General features: G+C 41.6%; 1 protein-coding gene across 1 annotated transcript in view; it reads left to right on the forward strand.

Moving 5' to 3' along the window:
• The first annotated feature begins 5,856 nt into the window (after positions 1-5,856).
• Positions 5,857-24,147, forward strand: part of MINDY4 (MINDY lysine 48 deubiquitinase 4) — an 81,492-nt gene continuing 63,201 nt past the window's right edge. The window contains exons 1-5 of the mRNA XM_068405081.1: positions 5,857-6,041; positions 8,049-8,168; positions 9,779-9,987; positions 14,301-14,559; positions 15,619-16,037. Of these exons, the coding sequence (XP_068261182.1) occupies positions 5,979-6,041; positions 8,049-8,168; positions 9,779-9,987; positions 14,301-14,559; positions 15,619-16,037 (1,070 nt within the window). The 5' untranslated portion in view covers positions 5,857-5,978. The remainder of the gene's footprint in view (positions 6,042-8,048; positions 8,169-9,778; positions 9,988-14,300; positions 14,560-15,618; positions 16,038-24,147) is intronic.

A 24,147-nucleotide genomic window follows, 5' to 3' on the forward strand; every position in this document is an offset into this window, starting at 1 on the left:
TAAAACACCCCAACTATAGACTGCTACTCCTGCAACACTTGTTTCTCAAACTCAAGGAGCACTGGCCATGCAGAGGTCCAAACTCTGCTCTCTGGTCAAAGTGACTGCAGAACACACCACGAGTAGTGGTGATACAAGATACCACACTGGCAACACCAGGGATGACTGAGCTTGCCTGGCTGTTGCAGAGAAACATCTTGGTGTTATCACTACTAATATGATCAGAATATGCAGTTATGGAGATCCAGAAGGCTGTGGCTACTGTACTCCAGACTTGGCAGTAAGTTTGGAGAAACACAGTAAAAATAGTCTAGTCAATGGTTTTAAGCAATTCCTTTTAGTTAATACAGCATTTGGGAACAGGACTTCCCAATGTCTATAACTAGTGCATTTTCCAGATCTGCCCTGCTCGGGCAATGTGGGACTGCACTCTTGCCGGTGATGTCACCACCACTTACCCGTGATGTGATAACCCTTGATGCCCAGCTAACCTTCCTCTGCAGAGCAGATCTGCTCTTACTGCTCTCTGACATTGGGAAAACTGACAACATCATCGGAGGCTTCTAATTAAATGTTCTCCCAACTGTGCTCATGCTGAGCATAAGATATGCACCCCCAGCAGGTGCCTTTCAACTCCTGTCGCTGGTCATCAAGAGAAACCCAAAAGACAGAGCGAGGGCTTGAGAGCCAGTGCCCCTGGTCCCTCCATGTTGCACGGAAGTGATCCTGCCCACACCACTTTAACATACAGGCTTTGATGCTTCTGAGTATGTGGGTAACAAAGTTACCAACAGAAAAAGTATGTAAAGCAAGAAAGATTTTGCATTGTAAAAAAATCCCCTTCCATAGGATTTCACATTGAATTTTCCTACATTAATTTTCTCCAGAAATAGCACATCCCCTTCCCCATTGCCTGATGCAAACTTATTCAGCTGAGAGACCCCAGGGGTGCTTGCCCTGGGGTGCGGGGAGGTGGAGCATGTCATTGGCACCTAATTTTGTAGTGGGGCTATGTTGGGAGATCTGCCACATGCCAGTGCAGCAAATGTTTTAGACCTACAGAGCCTGCTGAGTACTTCTTAATACATGTGGGTACTGAAGAGACGCTGTCCCACGTGCTCCACAACTACCCAGTTCATGTAACAGTTGTGATGTTCACTATATACTGTAACCACTGCAGTGGACACGCTAAGAATGAGACACTTCACGTCGATTAGTTAGTGATAAAGGTAAAACTCATAAAATCAACATTATAAGAAGGTTGTTACAGAAACTCTCTTTCAGAAGCCCACTATTCTTTGGCATAGCTTAAGGGTAAACCTTCCCCAGCTTTGAAATGCAGTTTCCTGATTTGTTTCTGTTTGTATCCCAGCTGACACTGATTTCTGTGTCCTTGCAAGAAGTGGCATCACAGCGCATGTGAACACCCACTATTAGGGGTACCCTAAGAGCTGCTTCAGGGAACATCAATCCCTGCATCACCACCTCAGGTAATCTCTTTGTCGGGTTATACCTACTTTAACTACTAAGCATTAAATGAAACCCTGAGAACACTGTCACTGGAATGGACAGTAACAGCAACAACCAGATGGTACAGAGGGCACCAAAGTCACCTTCTCTGTGCCGAAGTCGGTTGCTGCATCGACAAGAGCTTTTCTCGGTGCTGCAATAGCGACCTATGGGAGCCAGAGGGCATTCCTGGCACGCACATTTCAGCTTGGGAACTTCTGAGAGCTGTTACCTCTCTTGTAAGGAAACTGAGGTACCAAAAGCTGGCTACAGGTAAACAGTGCTGCACTTTTTATAAATGTATAACAGCATCCATCTTTTCTAAAAGAAACGGAGAGTAAAAGACTGTAAGACATTCAGAAGTAAAAGCTCTTAAGACCTCAGCTTTGTCATTGTATTTTATTATACTATCTTTGCATTTCACTATCTGCACCTATATTTTTCCCTCCACCCACTACCCAGACTCTTGATGCAATTTTCTCCACAGGCTTTCTGCAGCTTCCCACTGCAGTAACGCCTGCGGTATGTTACCCTGATCTGATCAATACCAGTTTCCTGCTTTTCTTTTTTTTTTTTCTTTCCCAAGGAATTAGCGAGTTCTTCCTGCTCTACAAAACCAGATCCATGTGGAATCAGCTTGTGAGCAGAAATTCTGCCATTTTTGCAGAGAACATTTAATTCCAAGTAGCTGAAAATACTGTGTGTTATGCCCTTCACAGCCAGAGCTGTGCTGCAATCACTGAGCAGTGATTACATTATATCACCCCTGTTCCTTCAGACATCTCAGTGGTCAGTGTATTGGGTTTACATGCCAAGGTGCTGGTGGCAGGAGGGTGGGGAGTGGCTGCAGAGGTGGCCTCTGTGAGAAGAGACTAGGGGCTGCCCCCATGCTGGACAGTGCTGGTTCCAGATGGCTCCACGCCAGGCTGACTGGAGGACACAGCTGAGCCCTTGCTGGTAGTGCCTCTGTGAAAGCATATATAAGAAAGGGAAACCTGTTGGGCAGCAGAGTGTTACGGGTAAGGAAAAAAAAGTGTGAGAAACAACCCTTCAGACACCAAGGCCAGTGAAGAAAGGAGTAGAAGGTGCTCCAGGCACCAGAGCAGAGGTTCTGCTGCAGCCCACGGAGGAGACCACAGTGAAGCAGGCATTCCCTGCAGCCCACAGAGGGGACCACGTCAGAGCAGATAACCACACTGCAGCCCGCAGAGAACCCCATGCCAGAGCAGGGGAAAAGTGTGAAGAGGAAGGAGCAGCAGAGAGAAGCTGTTATGGACTGACTGCAACCCCCATTCCCTATCCCCCCTGCCTCACTTGGTGGAGAGGACTTAGAAGAGTCAGGAAGGAAGGAGTGAAGCAGAGCCTGGGATAGAAGAAGGGGTGAGGGGAACATATTTTCATTTTTGTTTCTCACCACCGTGCTCTAGTTTTCAAATTGAAAAAAAAACTAAATTAAATTTCCCCTAGTTGAATCTGTTTTGCCCATTATGGTAGTCGGTGTGTGATCTCCCTGACTTTAATCTAGGCCCACAGGATAGCACCTTTACTGCTAAATTGTTGTTATCAAAATCATGTTCCACTTTAATTTTGGAATATAGTTTCCTGGAATGAAGGAGGAGACAGGGGCATGTATACCACAGCAAGCATTCCTTCACATGCCGCATCATGTTCTAGGTCAATGTAAAATGCCAGAGAGTTAATGCACAGCAGGCAGCCGGTACTGACAACAGTAACCCTGAGCACAGTCAGGCCCTTTCCAGGTCTGATTTTCTAAACGGATGGCAAATCACCTCCCCTGATATCCCAAAGGCACGTCATAGTTCAGTTCCACTGCAAGGTAATCTTCTTTTCCCCAGATGTCCCCAAAATACATATGGAGAAACTAACCAAAACTTTTGCAAAATGCCATTTCCTCAAGCTCTCCAGGAGCCTGTCAGAGTTCAATACCTTCTGACCACGTTCTTTTAGATATTCCACACTTGGAGGATATAATGTTTCATACCAAATTTACTTATTTGAAGATATTTGATGTTACATGGAATTTCTGATTTAGCAGAGTGATATAAAATATATCAACATCACAGTACAAATGTAAGTTACACTTAGCAAAGTATAGCAATTGCAACACGCAGTTCAATTACAATACCAGTATGATCCCCATTACCAGTCTCTATGATATGTTCATCATTATGACACTGGGAAGAAATAAGTGGGTCGAAGTCAGGTCAAGCCCATTGCTCTCTTAAAAATGCTTTTGATAGTTGTTTCAGTTGTATGAGCCATGCATACACGCCCTCCCCCGCTGGTCTGGCTAACTCAGGGAGATATTCACACTGTTCTAACGAACTCGGAAAGAAACATTTACACCACCAGTTGATCCACTCAACTGTTGATAGCTGTTTATCTAAAACAAAGACCACCCTCTGGTCTCCTTTGTGTTGAGATAAAGTCTGCATCTTCGCATTATCCTCTGAGCTTCAAGGGCACATCACCCTTATCACCCTTGCCCATCTCCACCGACCATTCTTCCGTTGTCGTTGGGGTTTATTCAGTGAGTTACATTCCACCCTTCCTCAGTCACAGCTGTGACATGCATGTGTGGCAGACTTAAGGCTGAGGTTTCAGCCAACGCCTGACCAAGTGAAACTATACAAAACCCAGCTACTTGTTCTTGCAGATATACCATTTGATACCTCTAGACACAAAGCTAACCCATAAGTAAGCAAAACACTAGGTCTGGAAGTAGCTAAAAACAGCTCACCTGACTGGACAGATACAGGATTACAGGAAAAGAGAAGCAAGGAAGAGGGGGGAAGAGAACTGTGCTGTATGCAAAGCAGCAGCTTGAATGCACAGATCTACTATGCAACAAATGATGGGCCAGTCAAGAGCTTATGGGTCAAGACCAAAAGGAAGGTCAACAAAAGAGCCATTGCTGTGGGGATCTGCCAGTCTGTTCCACTCAGAAGAAATGACAACTTCTTCAGAGAACTGAAAGAAGCTTCACTATCAGCAGGTCCTGCTTCTCCTGGAGGATTTTAAGCACCTCAATATCTCCTGGAAGAGAAACATGGCCTGGCACAACCAACTCGAGAGACTTCTGGAGTGTGTTGACAACAATGTTTTGATGTTATGCTGGATAGAGAAGCTGGTGAAGTGGGGTGCTCTGCTTGATCTGCTACACATGCACATGGAAAAACTGGTGGGTGATATGAAGGTCAAATGCAAAGTCCTGCAGTAAGAATGAAATAAATCCACTGAAAAATACAGCTTAAGTGCTGGTTATGCAAGAAAGCAACTTGGCAGAAAAGGATCTTGGAGAGTAGGTAGACAAGCTCACAATGAGTCAGTAGGATGCACTTGCAGCAAAGGCACCTAACCACATACTGGAATGCGCTAGTAAAAGCACAAATGCACCTCTGTGAAGCACCCCTGAGCTCGCATAGGGAGCACCATATTTTATTTTGCTTCCCTCACTACTCAGTTTAAGAGAGAGATGAATGAAGTTCAGCAAGGCACCAGTAAGGCAGTTAAGGGGCTGAAGCACAGGAGACGCAAGGAGCAACTGAGAGGGCACTGTCTGCTCAGCCTAAAGAGGAAAAGACCAGGGGAGGGTCTAGATCAACAGATACAACTGTTGAATGGGGGTTAAAGAAATGATAGAGCCAGACTCATCTCAGAGGGCACCTTAAAGGAGTGAGCGGAAACAGTCAGAAGCTGTAGCAAGGGAAATTTTAACTAGCTAAGGAAAATAATTTACCCACCCAAGAGTGGTCATATACTGGAAGAGGTTGCCCAGGTTGCAGAATCTCCATCCTAGCACAATACTCAGCTACATGACCTCTCCATCCTAAATCAGATCCCCAAGCCCAAATGTTAGTCACCACAATTCCTCCTGTGAGCATATTGTATTACTGGCTAAGGCAGGTGCAACCTGAAAGGAAAGATTCAATTGATGAATGCTCCCACCCTAGATGTTGCTATTATGAGAGACTAAGCTTAATTTAGCAGCTGCAGGTTTTGTTTGTTTTGTATGAGTGCGATTTTACTGAAGAAACATATATGGTTAACAGTTGCATTAGCACAGGAGTAATAGGTTGCAAATAACTATGTATCCTTCTTAAAAAGAAAGCAATCAGAAAACTGTCCCTTCTCTCAGATTTGAACGTTCCTTTCTCAAATTTTATTATTTAAAGCAATGACCGAGCCGCTTGCTGCAGTGTGACACCATGAGCTCTTGCAATTTTAAGTCTATCATCGGCTTCCTTCCCAGGGGGAGGAGTTCTCCCTGCTTCCGATGACACTGTCTCCGCAGCAACACACCTCCAGCAACTGGCCTGCACACAGCCCTGCTGCTTCAGCGCTGCAGCGGTTAAAGCCGCACCGAAGAGCCGCAATGTCGGCAGACTTGAACGATTTGTTAGGTGAAGTCAAGAATACGCCCCCTAAGCACACTTTGGGCTAAAAAAATGGACAACTCCTTTGTGGAAGAAGTGGCTGCATCACTGGTGAGAGAATTTCTCAGTAGAAAGGTAACTTGTCTCGATTTTCTCCAGCTAGTACAAATGAGAATGACACATGAAAAATGTTAAGTGCTAAAAGATTAAGGAATACTGGGAGGGGGGACTTCTTCCAGCCTTAAAGCAGCTAGACCTGAACTATAACAAGCCTGTCGGGTATCTGCACTACATTTCCCACGATGCCTTTTTACTGCTGACTATGGAAGGGAGCTTCCTCCTTGTTTGAGAAAGCCGGATTCTTACCCACACACGCCTGCAAAACCCAAGATTAAATCAAGAAACGCAGTTTCAGGTTTTTTTTTCTCGTTAATTACCTGTCTTGCTGATGTCCTTGTGTTTGCACGAGGCATAGAAAACTTCCCAGGACAAATATTTAAACAAAAAAGGCAAAAGGGAGCAATGCTAGAGGAACTGGTAACATGTTTTTTCGCAGTTTTCAGTAACGGTTTGGCAGACAGCAGATTTATCTGGGGGGAAGGGGACAGGGAGAAGGGGAAGAAAGAGACAGCGTTGTACTTTTCACAGACTTAATGCTGTAAAGGAAACTCCGCACTGTACATACGTGTGGGGAGTGTGGGATTGAGCAGAAGAAAAGGCACCTTCACGTTTCCAGGTGAAAGTACCTACCACCTTGTATTTGTGTTCAATCCTAAGGAAATATTGCTGATATCCAGCCCAGTCAGTCCCCCAGTGTCAGGAATGAGTGAGCTTGTATGAGAAATTAAACAGCCACTGTCTTATTAAGTACTACACAAACCTCAATTTTCTTCATTTCTTTTGCATCCAGTCTCCAGATGCACATTTTCAATGTTTGTGAACAAAGCTGAAACATTTGCCAGCAGAATTTCAGATGCAGAATTCATCATTTGCCATTTGCTGCCAGAAGTATGAGGGGGTTCAAGTCAGTCTGTTTCACCGATTGCAAAGATTTTTCAAATGAAAGACACTTACATTTCTGAGTTAGATATGTGTAAATGGAAAACTGAATAAAAGCATAAAAGGAAAGGGAATGCCCTGCTCGTAAAACAGACCATGCAGCTTACAATAGTAATTTATACTTGAATTTCTGCATCTATTTCATACTATATACTCTGGAGTCAAAAACAAGGGGCACTGATAATAATCCTTCATGCTTCTGCACAAGTGTTCCCCTGCTTCCCCCAGACCTTTAATACACATCAGGGCCAACTTTGAGAACCATCCTTTCTTTGCCACAACTTGTCCACAGTTCCCTAAATTTGAGCCAGACAATCCTGCTGCAGAAAAATAAATCCTTTCTTGTAACAATAGCCCTTCAAAGAAGAAATCAGGACTTCCTCTCTCAAAATGGGGGTCTGCTGTTGAACCACTTGAATTGGTGCGGGATCTGACTCCGACATTTCACAATAGATCAGTCTGTCCCTCCAGAAAGTGAGATGCCCATACATTATGTCTCTGAAGTGCCCATGTAGGCTGACTACAGATACAAAGTAGTTGAGGAAGTTTGAAGACCCCAAACCAGCATATGCCATGGAGATCTGACTGATTTCCAACTTGAGACTGATCAGAATAACCTCAAGTCCTGGTAAAGGTTCTGAAACCTGTTCTGAACCCACCAAGAGACAGCGAACATCTGATATTCAGACTTTGTAATTACCCAAGTCAGAATCGCATTTATTAAAACCTGTATCACATCTTGACGGAAAAAACAAACTCAGTATTTCTGGAACTACTTGAACCAGAAGCCCAGGTACTAGCAGGGGCCTTCATACAGACCAGTCAGTCTTATGAGGCTGTTTAGCAGCTGAAGTCACCTGCATGCAGGTCTTTTTTGCCACCTTAATTATTGTCACGTCTGTGGGCTGTAGTAATGCAAGGCTGCACCATTAAAGTACAGGTTCTAAGGGTTAGCTTGTTACTAATTACTGCCATTTTAATGTATCCAGATGTTTCATATTACATCCAATGAAGTCAAGAATAAGAGCTTTGGTAAGTTATATTGTCTCAAGTACTCAAAAATCTGACACTTTTCCTTCTCAGGGTTTGAAGAAAACCATCACTACCATGGACCAAGAGCTTCCACGTTCTGCACTTAGCATCAATAACAGGAATGAACTTCGAAATGTCCTACATCTGCACTCCTTGTACAAGCAGAACAAGGTAAGGAAACACATCATACTCCCCAAAATGTGGTATTAGATACCATGAAACCAGGCCAACCAGATCAAGACTGTAGCATATGTCCAAACTGCAGAGAACTCAAGCTCGTGTCTGGTACTGCATTGCTGTGGACACATTGACTGTCCTTTGAAGAATGGAGAGCTTAATGTTTAGGAGAGATGGCAGCTCATGGGACGAAGCTGAGAACCTGGCAGTTCATGAGCCCTTGTTACAAACTGCAACCTCCAATAAACCAGGAGAAGTTATTCACTTTAACACCTTTTCAATCATTATGGCTAGATTATTCCATTTTGGAAATACTCTTACATGCCCATTTCTATTTGCAACTTTATAGAAGACCTGGCAGATAAAATTACACTTCTAGCATTTATTATTCTTTGAAATGTAATTACACAGCAATATTTGATGACAGGGACATCAATGCATAATTTTTATTTCCAGTTCACTCATGACTTAAGGCACTGTGGTGCTTTTGGTAAGCAGCATGAGGCTATCCTGTAATAAGTTATTTCAAAAAAATCTCCCAGTGTAGTTGCATCAATATAGCAGACATTGGAGCATTTTTTACTTAAGCCCTAAACTTCTGTGGTGTGTTTTGTTTTGTTTTGTTTTTAAATGAAATGCTCATGTACACAGAACACAATTTCCACAGTACTATTGAACAAGTGGAGAATAAGTCTTATGAGGAGCGGCTGAGGGAACTGGGGTTGTTGAGTCTGGAGAAAAGGAGGCTGAGGGGAGACCTTATTGCTGTCTACAAGTACCTGAAAGGAGGATGTAGCGAGGAGGGTGCTGGTCTCTTCTCCCAGGTAACAAGCGATAGGACGAGAGGAAATGGCCTCAAGTTGCACCAGGAGAGGTTAAGATTGGATATCAGGAAAAATTTCTTCACAGAAAGGGTTATCAAGCAGTGGAACAGGCTGCCCAGGGAAGTGGTGGAGTCACCATGCCTGGAGATATTTAAAAGACAAGTAGATGTGGTGCTTAGGGATATGGTTTAGTGCTTGACTTGGTAGTGTTAGGTTAATAGTTGGGCTCAATGATCTTAAAGGACCTTTGGAACTAAAATGGTTCTGTGATTCTGTGAAAAACAGTGTAACAAGTGGGGTGGGGTGTTGCCCTGTACTTAAAGAATTAGTTAAGTGCTAGAGTCCATGCTTCTTACCAAGTTCTAATAAAATAAACCACAAATACTGGTCAGGTACTAAAAATACTTGCAGTTCATTCTGTGTTCTTCTGAAGTTGACCAAGTAACATTAGAAAAGGTGTATTCTGGCACAGTTACCATACTTTGCAATGTTTAGCGAAAATGAGAATAAAGAATGACTGTAACAGGTTGTTTCTTCTGTATCATGCTCACTTCATTTACCACAGTGACACCTTCGAGTCCTTGACATTTTCTAGCTGACATCTTCCAGTTTCCTGGATTGTTTGTACAGTCGTATCTGGGATACAGCCATACACAACTAACTATAGAAAGTCACTAATATGTTCAGCTTCTGTACAGTGTAAGAATAATATCCTACCTTAGGCTGCAGCAAGACTAACAAAGAGTTTCAATAGTCACCAAGAACTTTCTTTTTGGATAGGCAAAGGAGAACCCACTGAAAACACTTCTTGAAATTATTACTAATTACTTCCTTGAGCACCGTGGGACTTCCAGAAGCATCAGCTCAAGTTCTGCTCTGTCAGCTCCTCAAAGTAAGAGCTCAACATCTCATCCACCCAACCTCTTGGATGAAGATCATGGGTGTGGGACTGACATTACACCCGATGACAGCGAAACTCAAGCCTACAGGTACAGCCTTATTTCTTTCTCTTTGCCCTGTCTAGTCACTATTTTTTTCAATTAAATAAGGGAAATAATAGTGTTAAAAAGTTTTAGCATTTACACTTCAGCTACACTACCTTTTGTTAGTTATCCTAGTAACTCAAAGCTTAATTTTTCAGATTATTAAAATCTCCTATGCAAGCCGCCCTTCAAAAATGCTTTTATGTTCCCTACTGATTATAAAGATTGATAATCTCAATTACATCTTTCAGTCAGTGAAGCACATAGAAACCTGAGCTTTTATGCCTTGTGAATTGGAAGCACTCGAAGTGTATTCTGGTAAGAAACTAATGACCTGCACTCAAACTGCAAGTATATTCCTGCCTTACACAGTCAAAAGCAAGGCTTACTATCTTAAATTCAGTATTGTTATGAACAGTATAGGTTCAGTTATTTTCATCTTGCAAACAGCATGTAAACAAGTCTTTCAATTGCATTTATTAGTGCCTCAAGGCGGAGGCACAGCCCTCACTGTGCTTCAATAAAAAGCTTTTAAAATGGGCACAAAAGAGTAATTCACCTTTCCAGCCTTGACCCTCAGGGAATTAATCTCATTTTATTCCTAAACACAGCATGCTCAGAGTAGCTGAGTCTGAGCAGGAGTGCTTGCAAAACCCCAGCAAGTCCTTCCTTACAGGGGAAGAAAGCCCAGATTTTTAAAGTTGATGCTACCAGCTGAGAAGCAACACTTGAAGAGGAGGCAGTGCAAAAGAATAATTAGCTGCTTCCCTTTTTCAGATACAGGAGCTTTTAGCACGTTTCAGTGATCCTCCCTCCTCCTGACACTACCCCACCTCACGCTGCTGCCTCAGATCTCCCTCATTATCTCCCTCTGCCCTGCAAGACTCTGCGGTTGTCCCATTCCCCTCTGCGACACTCTCTAGTGCCTGCAGACCTTTCTTACTACAACAAAAAGCTGCCTCCTACAGAGGAATCCACTAACACCCTCCTCTAACACCAAACTGTAAGATATACTCCCCATGCCAACCCTGAACAAAATAGCGCCCGCTCCCCCCCTTCTGTAGCTACTTATAACCCGCCCTGCGCATGCGTGTGAGCAGCCGACCGCTGCCCGGCCCGCGAGGCGGTGGGGGGGAGGTGACAGCAAGAGAGTGCTGAGCGGCTGGCCCAGAGTGGCCGTCATCGCTCAGGAAGTGGTGCGCTACGGGGCCGCTCTGCTTTACACTGGAGGGCACTCTATGGTTTTAAATGGTCCGCCGGCGGGAAAGACATGCGCAGTGTGGGAGTTGATACCCACACACACACCGCGCACACTGCCCACACACACCTACACGCTCATTACACACACACAGAATCCTCGAATGGTTTCAGTTCGAAGGGACCTTAAAGATCATCTAGTTCCAACCCCCTTGCCACAGGCAGGGACACCTTCCTCTAGACCAGGTTGCTCAAAGCCCCATCCAGCCTGGCCTTGAACACTGCCAGGGAGGGGGCAGCCACAGCTTCTCTGGGCAACGCGGGCCAGTGTCTCACCACCCTCACAGGAATGAATTTCTTCCTAATATCTAATCTAAATCTCCCCTCTTTCAGTTTATAACCATTCCCCCTCGTCCTGTCACTCCATGCCCTTGTAAAAAGTCCCTCTCCAGCTTTCCTGTAGCCCCTTCAGGTACTGGAAGGCTGCTAGAAGGTCTCCTCGGAGCCATCTCTTCTCCAGGCTGAACAGCCCCAACTCTCTCAGCCTGTCTCCATAGGAGAGATGCTCCAGCCCCCTCCTATGTTCACATACATGAACGCACAAATGCAAAAAGGCAGAACAAAGCCCCACACCAGAAGCAACGTGTCAGAGATGGTAGAGGGTGAGGGATGCTGTGGTGCTGTGAGGAAGGGCCCCTCGCCAGCGTAGCTCAGGCACCGTCCCTCAAGGGGTGAAGTGTTCCCCTTCGCTGCCCCAGGCAAAGGGGGAATACTGCAAGGGAAGCCAAAACCAGCAGATTAAAAGGAAACTGGAAAGCAAAAGCCAGAAATGTCCAGCCTTTTTGTGAGTACGATCTTGGAAGCATGACCCAATCGCACAATGAAAGCTGCCAGCGCTGGAGGGGGCAAAATCCCATATTGTCTTGCAGGTTTCCATCTAAATCCTGTGTGACTTTTTACTGATTTTCATGCCATTGTATGCACCAAACTCACGGGTTAGGCTTTCCTGAGGTGGAGGAGGCCAAAGTCGTCTGGAGGTGCAAGGAAGGAACAATGTGCTGAGTGGGTGTCATGGGGGACTGTGGGATTCGGGGCCTGACCTGATATAAATCAGTATTCGTAACTGATTTTTCTTTCAAAACCAGCTGAGAATCTGACCCTCGGACACAGGTAGCACTCCTGGACAGGTGGCTCCATTTTTCCCTTGGATCATGTCTTGTCCCAGCTGTGCAGTTCAGCTGTGTTTCTGCGGCATGGCCGTAGGAAGAGGCTGCAAAGCTGCCGTAACAAGGACTGTTGCAGGCAGGTTGATGGGTTGGCTCAACCACGACCTATTTCAGCCCACAAAATGAAGCGGTGAGAGAAACACCATGGCATAGCATAGCTCTGTGATCCTCCTCGCCATTTCCTTCCCCTCCAGCCAAGAAAAAATCAGGCATTACCAGGTCACCCAGTCAGTTACCGAAATGAGTTTTAATTGCAACTACCTGGATAATTTTTAACAATGCTTTCAGGAGTCGAGTGTGTAATTAGACAGGTACTCTTCACTGGTTCCTTATTAACGAGTCCTCTTTCCTTTTAGCTGACCTCTTGTAATTTTTTTGAATGTCTGTAACTGTTAAACAGTCTCTAAGCTTGCACACTGTTCCCTTCTGCAATGAGGGGTTATGTTGTCCCAGGTCAGGAGTAACAGTCCTCGGATTTCCTAATGGTCCCAGAGACTGATCATGCTGCCTTCAGTTTACGTATGCAGCATGTCTTCACAACATGAGACATACTATTTAAAAAAAACCCGATTTTTAACTGGTTGAATAAAAGGAATGTTTTTGTGGTACAAGATGCTTCAACTCATGGAATTGCCTTACTGTGAAACAGGATGGAGAAAAACATCCTAGACTGAAAAACAAGTTCAAGGACAGTTATCATAAAGAAGGACAGCACTTTCAAGTTACACAGAATATAAATTTATCAAGTGACACCAAAGAGGTCTCAGTGAAGTGGGAACTACTCAATAAAAGAAATTCAATTTAACAGTGATCTAATATTATGCAGACGGTGAAGCAGATCCTGATGAAGAAAATCGAACTTGTCATGATTTCTTACAGGCTCAAATGATGACTCTTTTTTTAGTAAGAACTGAAACATGGGAAGTTCCATCTCAATGTGACGAAAAACTTCTTTACTTTAAGGGTGACAGAGCCCTGGCACAGGCTGCCCTGGGCGGATGGCGAGTCTCCTTCTCTGGAGATATTCAAAACCCACTTGCATGCGACGCTGCGCAACGTGCTCTGGGTGACCCTGCTTTGGCAGGTGGTTGGACTAGATGATCTCCAGAGGTCCCTTCCAACCCCAACCAGTCTGTGATTCTGTGATTCTGTGATTCTGTGATTCTGTGATTTGTTAAAAGATATTTTGAAGAAAGAAATGCCTGTAGCATTGTACAAACAGAGTCACAGATACCGGTGAATCTCACTTGCATTTCAGAAAAGCTTTTTTATGGCATTATATATGTATAGGAAAACAGATACAAACAGTGAACTACACCTTGTGTTGCTAGCTGGAGGACCAGGCTGAAGAATATGGAAGAGGTCAAATGAGAGTAGTGTAGCAATCTATGATCAAGGAAAAGCCCAAATACAAAAGTATATTTCTTTTTGAACTAAAATAGGTGCTCTACATTTGAACAAAGAGTGAATGGGGTCAGTAGAGTCAGTCTAAGTTATATGATAACAGAGGATGTTAGCAAAAGTGTTAACAAATTTTCAAACTGCCAACCAAGCAGATGGAGAAGGAATGGGAACTGCTGGTGGTAGCTTAGGACCTGTCTAGTATGATATATGTAGTTTGCTTTCTGTTATTGTATGGTACATATCAAAATAAGTAAGCATAAGGTTAAAGTGTTACACTTAGTATAACCAATTGTGACACATAATAATGATATTGAAATAATGTCCTGAAGACCTACATGTGTAGAAGTGAAAAGTGATTGTATTTGAGTATCATTACTAGGTAATAAGTAACTTAATTAGACAGCAGTGCTTTAATTAGCCAAGCAGATGTTTTCATTGATTTCATTGTGCATTACTTTTCTGTTTGAAGTTTTGCCTTTTTCTTCCTTGTAGATATGATGTTGAGAATCCACTAGATAAAATCCTTCCATCCAGAAAACATCAGCACAAAAGTGAAAAATGCCACACAGGGACACCACACAACAGCCACTTACCCTCTGATGGGGTTAAGAAGTTAAAAGATAGTCGAGAAGATTTAAAAGCAGCAACGATTTCTGAGGAGCTGAAATCCACAGTGAAGGAGAAGCCAAGGCCCAGGTCTGGTCTCATTGTCAGAGGAATCTTGGCTGGACCAGTAGCAAGTTCACCAGAGGTGATTTCCAACACTTCCAAAATATTTGGCTTGGCCATGGATTTTATATCTAACCTTCCACAATAAAGTCATTTGCATATAATATTAGAATTACTTCTGCATGCAAATCCATTAAATCTGCAGTCTGAAAATATGAGGTAAATTAGGGAAGTGGTTCTGGTTAATTCAGAAATTCAAACTGTTTCACATATAAGCACTACATGCAACAACCTCCTGCATATCTGCGATCTCAGGTTATAGAATTTCTTTATAAATCTTTTCCATTCTTGATATCTCTTGACAGATGGGATTTTCCATTTGCCTAGGAAAATTGCTTTTTTACCTTAGCAGTATCTACAGCTTTCAAAGGTTTCTTAGCCATGGGTGTCTATTTTACTCAGGTTTTTCCTAAACCTCACATTAAATCAGTAGCAGTTTGGAATTGAAAATTACTTTTGGTTAGAAATATGTTTTTAAATTGGTCCAATCAGACGATATTCCATCAGTAAGTGTTTTCAAAACAGAGTTCTAAAATTCTTGCCTCTTTTTTTTCCCCTTCATGCTGCTTTTATATAGACAGGAACTTTCCCTGTGTAAAATTAGGCTTGTAATAATGAGAAATTGAAATATTTTAAGCATATCATTTAGATAATACTGAAAATATGGAAATCAAATGAATTAGTTGGATTATTCTAAATGTCTCTGATTTGGAAATAAAGTCTAGATAACTGTAGTGGGCAGTCTTCCCAGTAAAATGTCTTATATGTCTTGGTTTCCTCAGTTGAATACAACCTCCAAATTAAGCTTTTAGGAGTTATTTTGTTGATATTATTGGGTAAAAGAAAGCAATTTTTAATGGTATATAGCATCTTTAATACTGTTCAAATTTTAAGTAAAAGTGTATGTCTGTCTTATTTGTTATCACTTTTTTTTAAAAATCTGCTTTACTATATAACTTGATTCCCAATAAGAAACAAATTGCTTAGCCCAGAAATTAGTGATAGAGCTTTCCTTTGCTTTTCATGTTTATTTAAAGATGCTGAAGTTTTAATTTGTGGATTTAATGGCACTTATTTCTAGGATCTGCAAAAAAGGAGGCTTTCAAAACGATCCACTAGCATAAGCAGTACAGCACAGTTCAAGGGTGAAGAACGTGAAGAAAATGAACTGAGTGTCCCAAGTACTGATTTGCAAGAAAGCAAAGGATCTTCAACACAAGTAAATACGGAGTTTGCATCAAAGCCTGTGTCAAGCTCCCACACAAGTTCAGCCTCTGAAAAACTAAGAAGCATCCCCAAAGATACAGATGACTCTTTTGCCAAACTGCTGTCTGAAAGAGACAGGACCAAGACAGAAGAAAGAAAACCAGTTTCAAGCTTTGGTACGGAGAGCAATGAAAAAAGCCTTAAAATGAGTGCCCCTCACAGACATTCAGGGACTGGAAGAGATAAGAGAGAAAGATCCCTCAGGAAAAATGAGAGTCGGTTGTCAGGCCACAGGTAAGAATATTTGTAAGAATATTATACTAAAATGTTAAGGAAATCTGATGGAGGACTAGGAGTGACTGAGATGCGCCTTATGATTTCATTGAGGGAAAGTAGCTGGAAGAGGTGAAGATACTGAAAGGCAGAGAAGTTTTAAGACTTAACTTACTAACTTTTGATATCCCAAACCACTGAAGACTCCCTTCTTGGTCAGTCGAGAGAACCTAGAGGTGCTGTTTTCTCTTTGCTGCTTCAAAAGGCAGCTGGTTACTAGTTCAGACTTAGAACACTTAGACATCGAAGCAGTACAGGTGAGTCCGACCTGTGGAGGTCATCTACAGTGTTCCACAGAGACATTGCTCTCTCCTTAGGAATTAGTGTTGATTACCTCTAAATATTGCAGTAGTACATCCAGAAAACCTCAGATGATAAAATTAAGGAATTCCAGGCAAGTGCATACATATGTCCACATGGTTCAGTGCAATGCTCTGTTGAGATATCCAAGCCATGCCCAAACAGGCTGGTTTAGCTACCAGCATAGTGCTGTACCATGTAGAGACACCGCGGTCTTTGAAGCAGGATAGCCCATGTCATTGCAGTGTTTAGACTAAGCCTAATTAGCATCCCCATGCACAATAATGCTGCAGCCACACAGCTCCTGTGTCTCAAAGTATTTTACTCAAAAAAGCTCAGATTTTTTTTTTTGTGCTGCATTGCTTCACACTGATATAAAAGGTTTAAAAGAACCTCCTTCTGTGAGCTCCAAATATGTATTTTCGGCTTTTCTCTGTCTTGTAGTCTTAATTGATCTTTTTTTTTGACTTTTTTTTTTCCTGTGCAAAATTTGAGAAGAGTGAGAGGCATGGGATTTGGTTTATTTGGGGATTGCTAAAGCAGTAGGACTCAGACTGCCGCATGTCAAAGCTGGCTTTGTAGTGAGGCTGTGACTTGGGTTGGGTTTTGAAATGCTTCAGGTTGAGTTACCCTTGAGAGTTTAACCAGTTTTGAATTCTGAAACGCTGAAGATGCTTTAGGTTTGAGTATCTATGCAAGGCAACTATGCCCTGTCCATGCATATATAAAATCAGGATAATAAAAACTGCTGCCTCATTATCTAGCACTTCTCGTTAGCAGCTCTCAAACAACTTTAAGCAGGGGGTGAGTATCACTCTGCCCATACTACAGATGTGAAAACTGAAGCAGGGAGAGAAACCTGCATGCTACAGGTCACACAGCATGTCAGTAGTAAAGTCATGCATAGGGCTAGGTACCCTGAGTGTTGGTCTTGTGGTGCACTCCCATTGCTAGAGGTGAGCATGTGTTATAATTCACAGAAATGTTTTCGAGTTTATATCACCTGCTGCTCCATAAACTAAGGCACATGCCACTGTCCTCTTCTGTTTGACTAAATTTAACAGCAGCCAGCTTTGTTCCTTTTTTTTTAAGTGCTGAAAAACCTCATTAATACGCTAAAACTGCAACCACAGATGTTTTTAATTACTATTTCGTTTTCCTATTTAATTTCTAATAAATCTTGAGACACAGTGTGTTGAGGCTCTGTTGAGATCATGAGGAAGCAATGATATATTACGTCCCTCCTCATTTATGTTAGCTGCTGTGGGAGTTAACAAACTGGGAATCTTCTGGAGCTGCAAATGGGCCAGGAGTGGCAGCTGCTTCCTGTCTGGAACCAAAAAGCAACTGAAAATAGCCACCAGCATTTAACTAACTTAATTTTTAAAAGATTATTGAGTAATGGGCCAAAGTACTACGGTCTTAAGCCTTAAAATCCACAAGAGGTCATTTCTCCATTATGTACTGTACTGGAAAGCTGAGCTATGTCAGGTAATGGCTGAACCCAGGCAGCGCAAGTCCAGCTGTTGCTGAACTGGAACTGGTGCTTGCAGATCCACCGCTGATATTCTGCTTCCAGAAGGATTTATTAAGTCTTGTGGGACTCCGTGTGAATGCAGAGAGCCAGCTCATAAGTCACTGTGGAAGCAGAAACAATGGGGTCTGACTCCATAAAACTCTTGTTTCATATGGCTTGACAGAGCATGTAAGGTAGTGTTAGCCCGTCACTTCATCCTTTCCGGTTTCAGGATGGTTTATTACTTCATGCTCAGCATTAATTGAGGTAGAGAATACAGCTTCAGTGGGCTTTTGACAGCTCCCCAACAAAGATGAGAAGAATAAGTGTCTTCCTTGTGATTGACAATCAATGAATATATATAGTACGTTATTTATGAGTGTCAAAGCCATATTGGACTGGATAAAATTCTTTGGGAAGACTGTGTCTGACCAAGGAATCTCTTGTACTAACTTCACTCAGCTGTAGTTACATGTGCTAACACTTCCTAACCTTATGCAGTAACTGTCGAGTGAGCAGAAAAGGAGAAGCTGGACTGAAAGGGGACTGCCCCAGTGCACCATTGTGTGTAATGGGCTGCAGTATGGTCCTCCGTTGATGTAGTAAGTGGTTTGAAATAAGTTTCCTTCCTTCAGAGGAATGGTTTGGTTTCAGCAAGAACAGAAGAGGGAGCTATTTCCTAAGCAGAGTCCATGTAATCTGTTTCCAAAGCTAAGCGGGGACATTCCTGCCAGGTGATTTGAGTTAAAGCCAGTAGAATATTTGAATTCATGCTGAGCTTTGAGCTCCTGAAAACTCTCACTGAAATCAGCAGGACTGCTGATACTCCTGAAGTTAAGTGGAAGTAACAGAGAGTGGAAGTGAGACTCCAAATAAACATCGACCATTACAATACAAGGCCTGGCTCTTGCAAGACTTTTATATCCCTTTGGCCAAATCCTGCAGTGTGTGAGAACCTTTCAGGATTTGGCCAGAGTGCTTCAGCGTTTTGAGGCATGAAAAATTACGATGTAGGAGCGGATATTTGTTTGGATCCTCTTCCATTCTCTGTTACTGCTACCTGACACCTCTGACATAAGTGCTAATCTAAATATTTAGATGAGTAGCTGAAAATCTATACAGGATTAACCACAGCTAGTTCATTCACAGGCATCTGCAATTCTGGTTTTGTTTCTCATAGAAAACTAAAGACAAACAGATCTTATTTTTCCTTCCATTTGCTGGACATTTTCATATGAGGAAAGATCCTCATATGCAAAAAATGCTATTGTTGCATACAGGCTGCAGGCATCCATTGTCTACATGTGAGAAAAAAATGAAGCAAAACCACTGCCATGCTTCAAAAGACAAGCTGAATGTTATTGAATAAATGCTTACAAACTGAGTGGGCAGAAATACCTAGCTATAAAAATATCCCGGGGAAATACAGATCCACAGTATTTTGACTCACACGTTTTAACGAAAGAAATGATCATGCTTTTTTTATCAGCTGTCTAATTCTTAGCTACTCCGTGAAGTGTGTGCGCAGGGGTAACTGTGTTGAAAGGCCAGATTTGTGACTTGATATTTCAATCGTACAGTATCCACGTGAAGTTAGACCTCTGAGTACTGTATTTCACTTAAAAGTTTGGCCTAATTAAGAATTGGAGGTTCTGTCTTTCTTCAAATAGATACCATTTTGCTATCTTGACAGTGAGGAGGCATTTGGATTTCTGTGATGACCCAAATTAAATGCTTACCAGCAAAGAGGGTTGGGTAACTCAAGAGTGAGCACTAAGTTTTCCAAAATGACAGACCAACACACCCACCACAGATAGGAAAAAAATATGCAAATTCATTTATTTGCATTGTTATTGCTGCAATTCCTTGTTTCTTTTTAGGAAAATGGAATAAAGTTAGTGAGTCAATGATACAGATGTAGTTGCTTGTTTATTGAACTGCTGCTGCTGAGAGCATCTGCTTTCAAATTCATATAACTCTCGTGATGGTTTAAAAAGCCAGTGCTTAACTGCGGTTATTACCTAATTGCTCATAACTGTAATAAAATACTCACTTTGAATAGAAAACAGCTTGTTATTTTTTCAGTATTCTCTGGACTTAATGTTGATCCCCTTGCAGACATATTGTCATTACATAACAAGTGCACTGCATTCCTTTAATCACAGAAAGACAGAAGTGAAGAACAATTTGTTCACCTGCATCTTAATTTGTCTGCATAGTGCCTGGCAATACGATGTCTGAATTCTTCCCTAGAAAAGGAGGATAATGATCACAAAGAGTTACAACAAAAGGATTATTTTCTTCCTTGTATTACAGGGGGAACAGAAATTTTTCTTCTGTTGGGTCAATGATAGCTCTCTGTATCATGACTGTATTCTGTTCCATGTCACAAGGAGTTAGTCCATAAAGAAAGTATAATATACTGTTCAGTTTGCATACCTACTCAGATGTAATTGTGAATGCAATCTATATGCCTTTTTTTTTTTTAGAATTCCTTATTTTTAATTAATCCAGGAAAAAAGCAATATATAGGTGGCAGCAAATCTTCACGTATCCTCAGCTGACAACAAACAGCAGCTAATTTAATTTTTGAGTTCATACTGTTTTCTTTATTGTACCGTGTATGTTGTGGTGTTGGTAATGGTAACCGTGCTGGTCCCTGGAAGCTGTAGGTACAGGAGGCAATTAGAAGGAGGGTATTTCAATCTGAGTTTTAAACTTACTTTTCTAAGGAGCTGGATGTCTGAATTTTCATATTCAATGGCTCTAGCTTCTAATAGTTTAGATATAATGCTTCAGTGGCCACAATGCATTTCTTCTTTCCTACCTAAACTACGTAATAGTAGTACAATCATAAATATATGAAGTAAATAAGGAAAAGTAAAGGTTTGCTTTGACAGAGAAATCATGCAGCAGAAGTAATTAACAGTGAATCAGTTTGTGGTATTTTCCTATGTGACTTTAGCATGCAAAGGCAGAATGTTAATGAGTTTTCTTGTTGTATAAACTAATCCAATGTATACAGCACTCATTTTACTGTAGAACCTTCCATTTTAAGGAAATGAAAAATGTTGCTCCAAGAACATATGGAGACAAATACATAATCCAGTATTTGTATATTGATACCATCCTACACACGCACACATGTATACAGAATTACATCAGTGATTCCTCCATGCTCCGTCATAGCAATTTTATTTAACTTAACAAATTAAAAATGACATTTATGTCTCAGTGCCACTTCAGTGGAGAATTTGAAACCCCATCTATCATTTCAGGTCATTTTGATGTTGTTGTTCATAGTTCATTCTCAAGGGAGTATTCTCAGTGTTCTCCTTTTTGTTGAGTCCTTGTTCCTCTCAGTAGTGTTGTGTGCAAGGCACAAGTGAAATGTAGATGACTCACTACTTTTTAATTTTTTTTGAGATTTTCAAGGGAATAAAAAATTCTGTGTTTAAAAATACACAATTCAAGTGAATGAGCCAGGATTCCAACTAAAAAGTTGCCGTATCTGTAGTTATGATTTTGTCAAAATGCTGCAAGGTCCACAGGAACTTGGGAGGGACGATGTTGAAGGAACGTATTCAGATGAAATGCAGCAAACTATTAAAGACTTTCCCGAGTCTTTTAACTTGGGCAGAGCCTTGAATGGCAGTGAGGAAAGATTCTCTGCCACCTTTGATATCTTGAGGTGGGGTCAACCCTCCCTTGAGCAGGGAAGTTTGACCAGATGACCTCCAGAGTTCCCTTCCAACCTCAACCATTCTGTGATTCTCCTTAAAGCTGAATATCCTGCAAGAAAGAAGTATTTATCTTTAAGCTGAGCACACAGAATAAAGAATTAGGGTCTATAGTGGAATGTAATTCATGATCTTTAGGAACTGTAAAAAAATAACTAGCTGTTGAAGTTGATGCATGACCTTGGATTAAAATCTTTCTATTGCTTTTCCAGAAAGACCGTGGTGAATAACGAATTATTTGGACACATAAATGGTGCTAGAAGGTCAAGATTTCCCCATGTTTCACAGCTTGAGCAAACAAAATTGGAGAAAGGCAAGCAAAACCACTTCACAGCAGTTGAGATACAGTTCTTTTGTCTCAGATGTAGAGACATACTACAGTTGTTTATACAGCCTCTGAAGTTGAACTGCCCTCCTAATTTTCCATGCCCCTTAATTCTATCAGTGTAAGGTGTAGTGGTTATGTGGAAACCCTCCAGTTCTCAGCTGAACAGTTTCTAAATGAGTAAACCTGAGCTGGCCAGCTGTGTTCTGACTGGGCAGTTCTGCAGCCTTGTGGAACCACCTTATGCTGAGTTAGATGGGCAGATATTATCTGTAGACCTCAGTTTCACTTCTGTTAATTAAGAAGAAGAACATATTGCCATGTTTGAACTTCTAGTTTTCATGTATAAAGCCAACCATCCTTCCTCCCCTAATTCCAAGAAAAATAGCATAGAAACCAGAATCAGAGCAATGAAAGAAGAAAAAGTGTAAAACTGGAATCAAAGACCCAAGGGAACAAAAGGACTCAGCAATCAGGACCTGAAGTTAAGGATATCTTGCCAATTTCATAGAAACTAAAAGGGAATGGCTATCAGAAAAGCAAAAAGAAATGGGAATATTGTTTCATCAGAACAAAAATTTTCTCCTGCCATTAGTGAGCAAAAGGATACAGCAGTGGATCCCATTGTCCAAAGGCAGAGATCTATAATACAGTTTCAGGAGCAAGGAAGATAATTGATTCTCCACTCATCCTTTCATTGTGAACAATCACCCTACTTATCCGTTTTTTCTAATTGCATCTGCCATACCCTCCTCTGCCTTGCCATCAGTCTTGGCTACAAACTGAATGTGAGCTAGTGGTTTCCTTTCAGAAGTCTGCCAGTATAGATGGATATTTCAGACAGTAGGGACTGTTTATGACTGTGTAGCTTGGCTTCAGATGCCTTTTCCAACCAAAACCTAAGTATCTCTGATGCACTTCATCTCCACCATCAGGAAAGCAAGTGCCAGTGAGTTCAGAGACAGAATTTCTTTTCCTGCAGTAGTTTCTCAGCTGAGTTCACCTTAGCTGGGCAGTCTTTAGTGATTCTGAAAATATCACGCATTATTTGGTAATAAGCCTTTTTCTAGCAATGTTCTGCATTCTAACAGAGATAGGGTGGGGTTAGTGAATTGCCATAGATACCAAGTTCCTTAGTGGAACATTACTCATATCCCATAGAATCTTAAAAATTACAGATGGAAAAGACCTTTTAAGGTCATTTATTTCTATGGTAGATTATTCATTACTTTCTCTATATATTTGCTGTAATACTTTTTCCAGGGTTTTGTCTAGTCCACTATTAAATGACTCAAGTGAAACCTCCCTTGAGAATATATTCCAGTGTCTAGCAGTCCTTAGTCTTAGGAATTTTTCCCTTATATTCACCTTGCATTTGCTTTTTTCTGCCCTGTTATCCATAGCTGGAGTTGATTTTTGACTGATCTTTCTGTTCCTTGCTACATGTTTGCCTCTATTAAAATACTTCTAAATATTTATCATGTTCCTTTAGGCATTTTTTGTCTAAAGTTTGTATCATCTGCTTGTATTTTTATCTTTCCTGCTCTGAAATTTCGCTGTTGTTTTTCTGTTAGGTTTTATTGATTTGTTTTATATTTCTTACATGTATTTAGGTACTGTTCTAACATTGTCGCAGTGTGATTCTCACTAATACAGGGTAAGAACAGTCACCCGCTGCTCATGGCATGATTCTTAGCATTATAATATCACATTAGCACGTTTGTCACTGCAGTTTATCACAGACATATGCCTTATTACTTTCAGTTTCAAGCACATTGAATGCAAAATGTCTCCTCAGTGTTTTAGTGTGTTTTCCTCCAAAATGGCCTTTATAGTATAATTATGAAGTCAGTCTAATCTTCTGTGTCCTATAGAAAAAGTAACTCCCTTCAACTCCATTTCTATGTGAGACTGACAAGGAGTGAATGGCTTTACTTTGCTTTCTGAACTACCTATGGCTTTCTTTACCCTGAATGGAGACCAGTACAGGTGAACCCGTTGTCTTAGTGAAAATTCCTGCCTTTTCCGTTTCATATGTTCCAACAAAAAGTCCCTGAAAATTACTTTCATGGAGCTAGGACATCCTTAGAGGAAAATAAATAGAAATCTTCTTCAAAGAAATCCTTTAAATCCTTTAAAATATATGCAGGGTTTTTTTTTAATTCTTTGAGATATCTGAGACTTTCAGAA

This window comes from Nyctibius grandis, chromosome 7 (assembly GCF_013368605.1).
Source record: "Nyctibius grandis isolate bNycGra1 chromosome 7, bNycGra1.pri, whole genome shotgun sequence".
Lineage (NCBI taxonomy): Eukaryota > Metazoa > Chordata > Aves > Nyctibiiformes > Nyctibiidae > Nyctibius > Nyctibius grandis.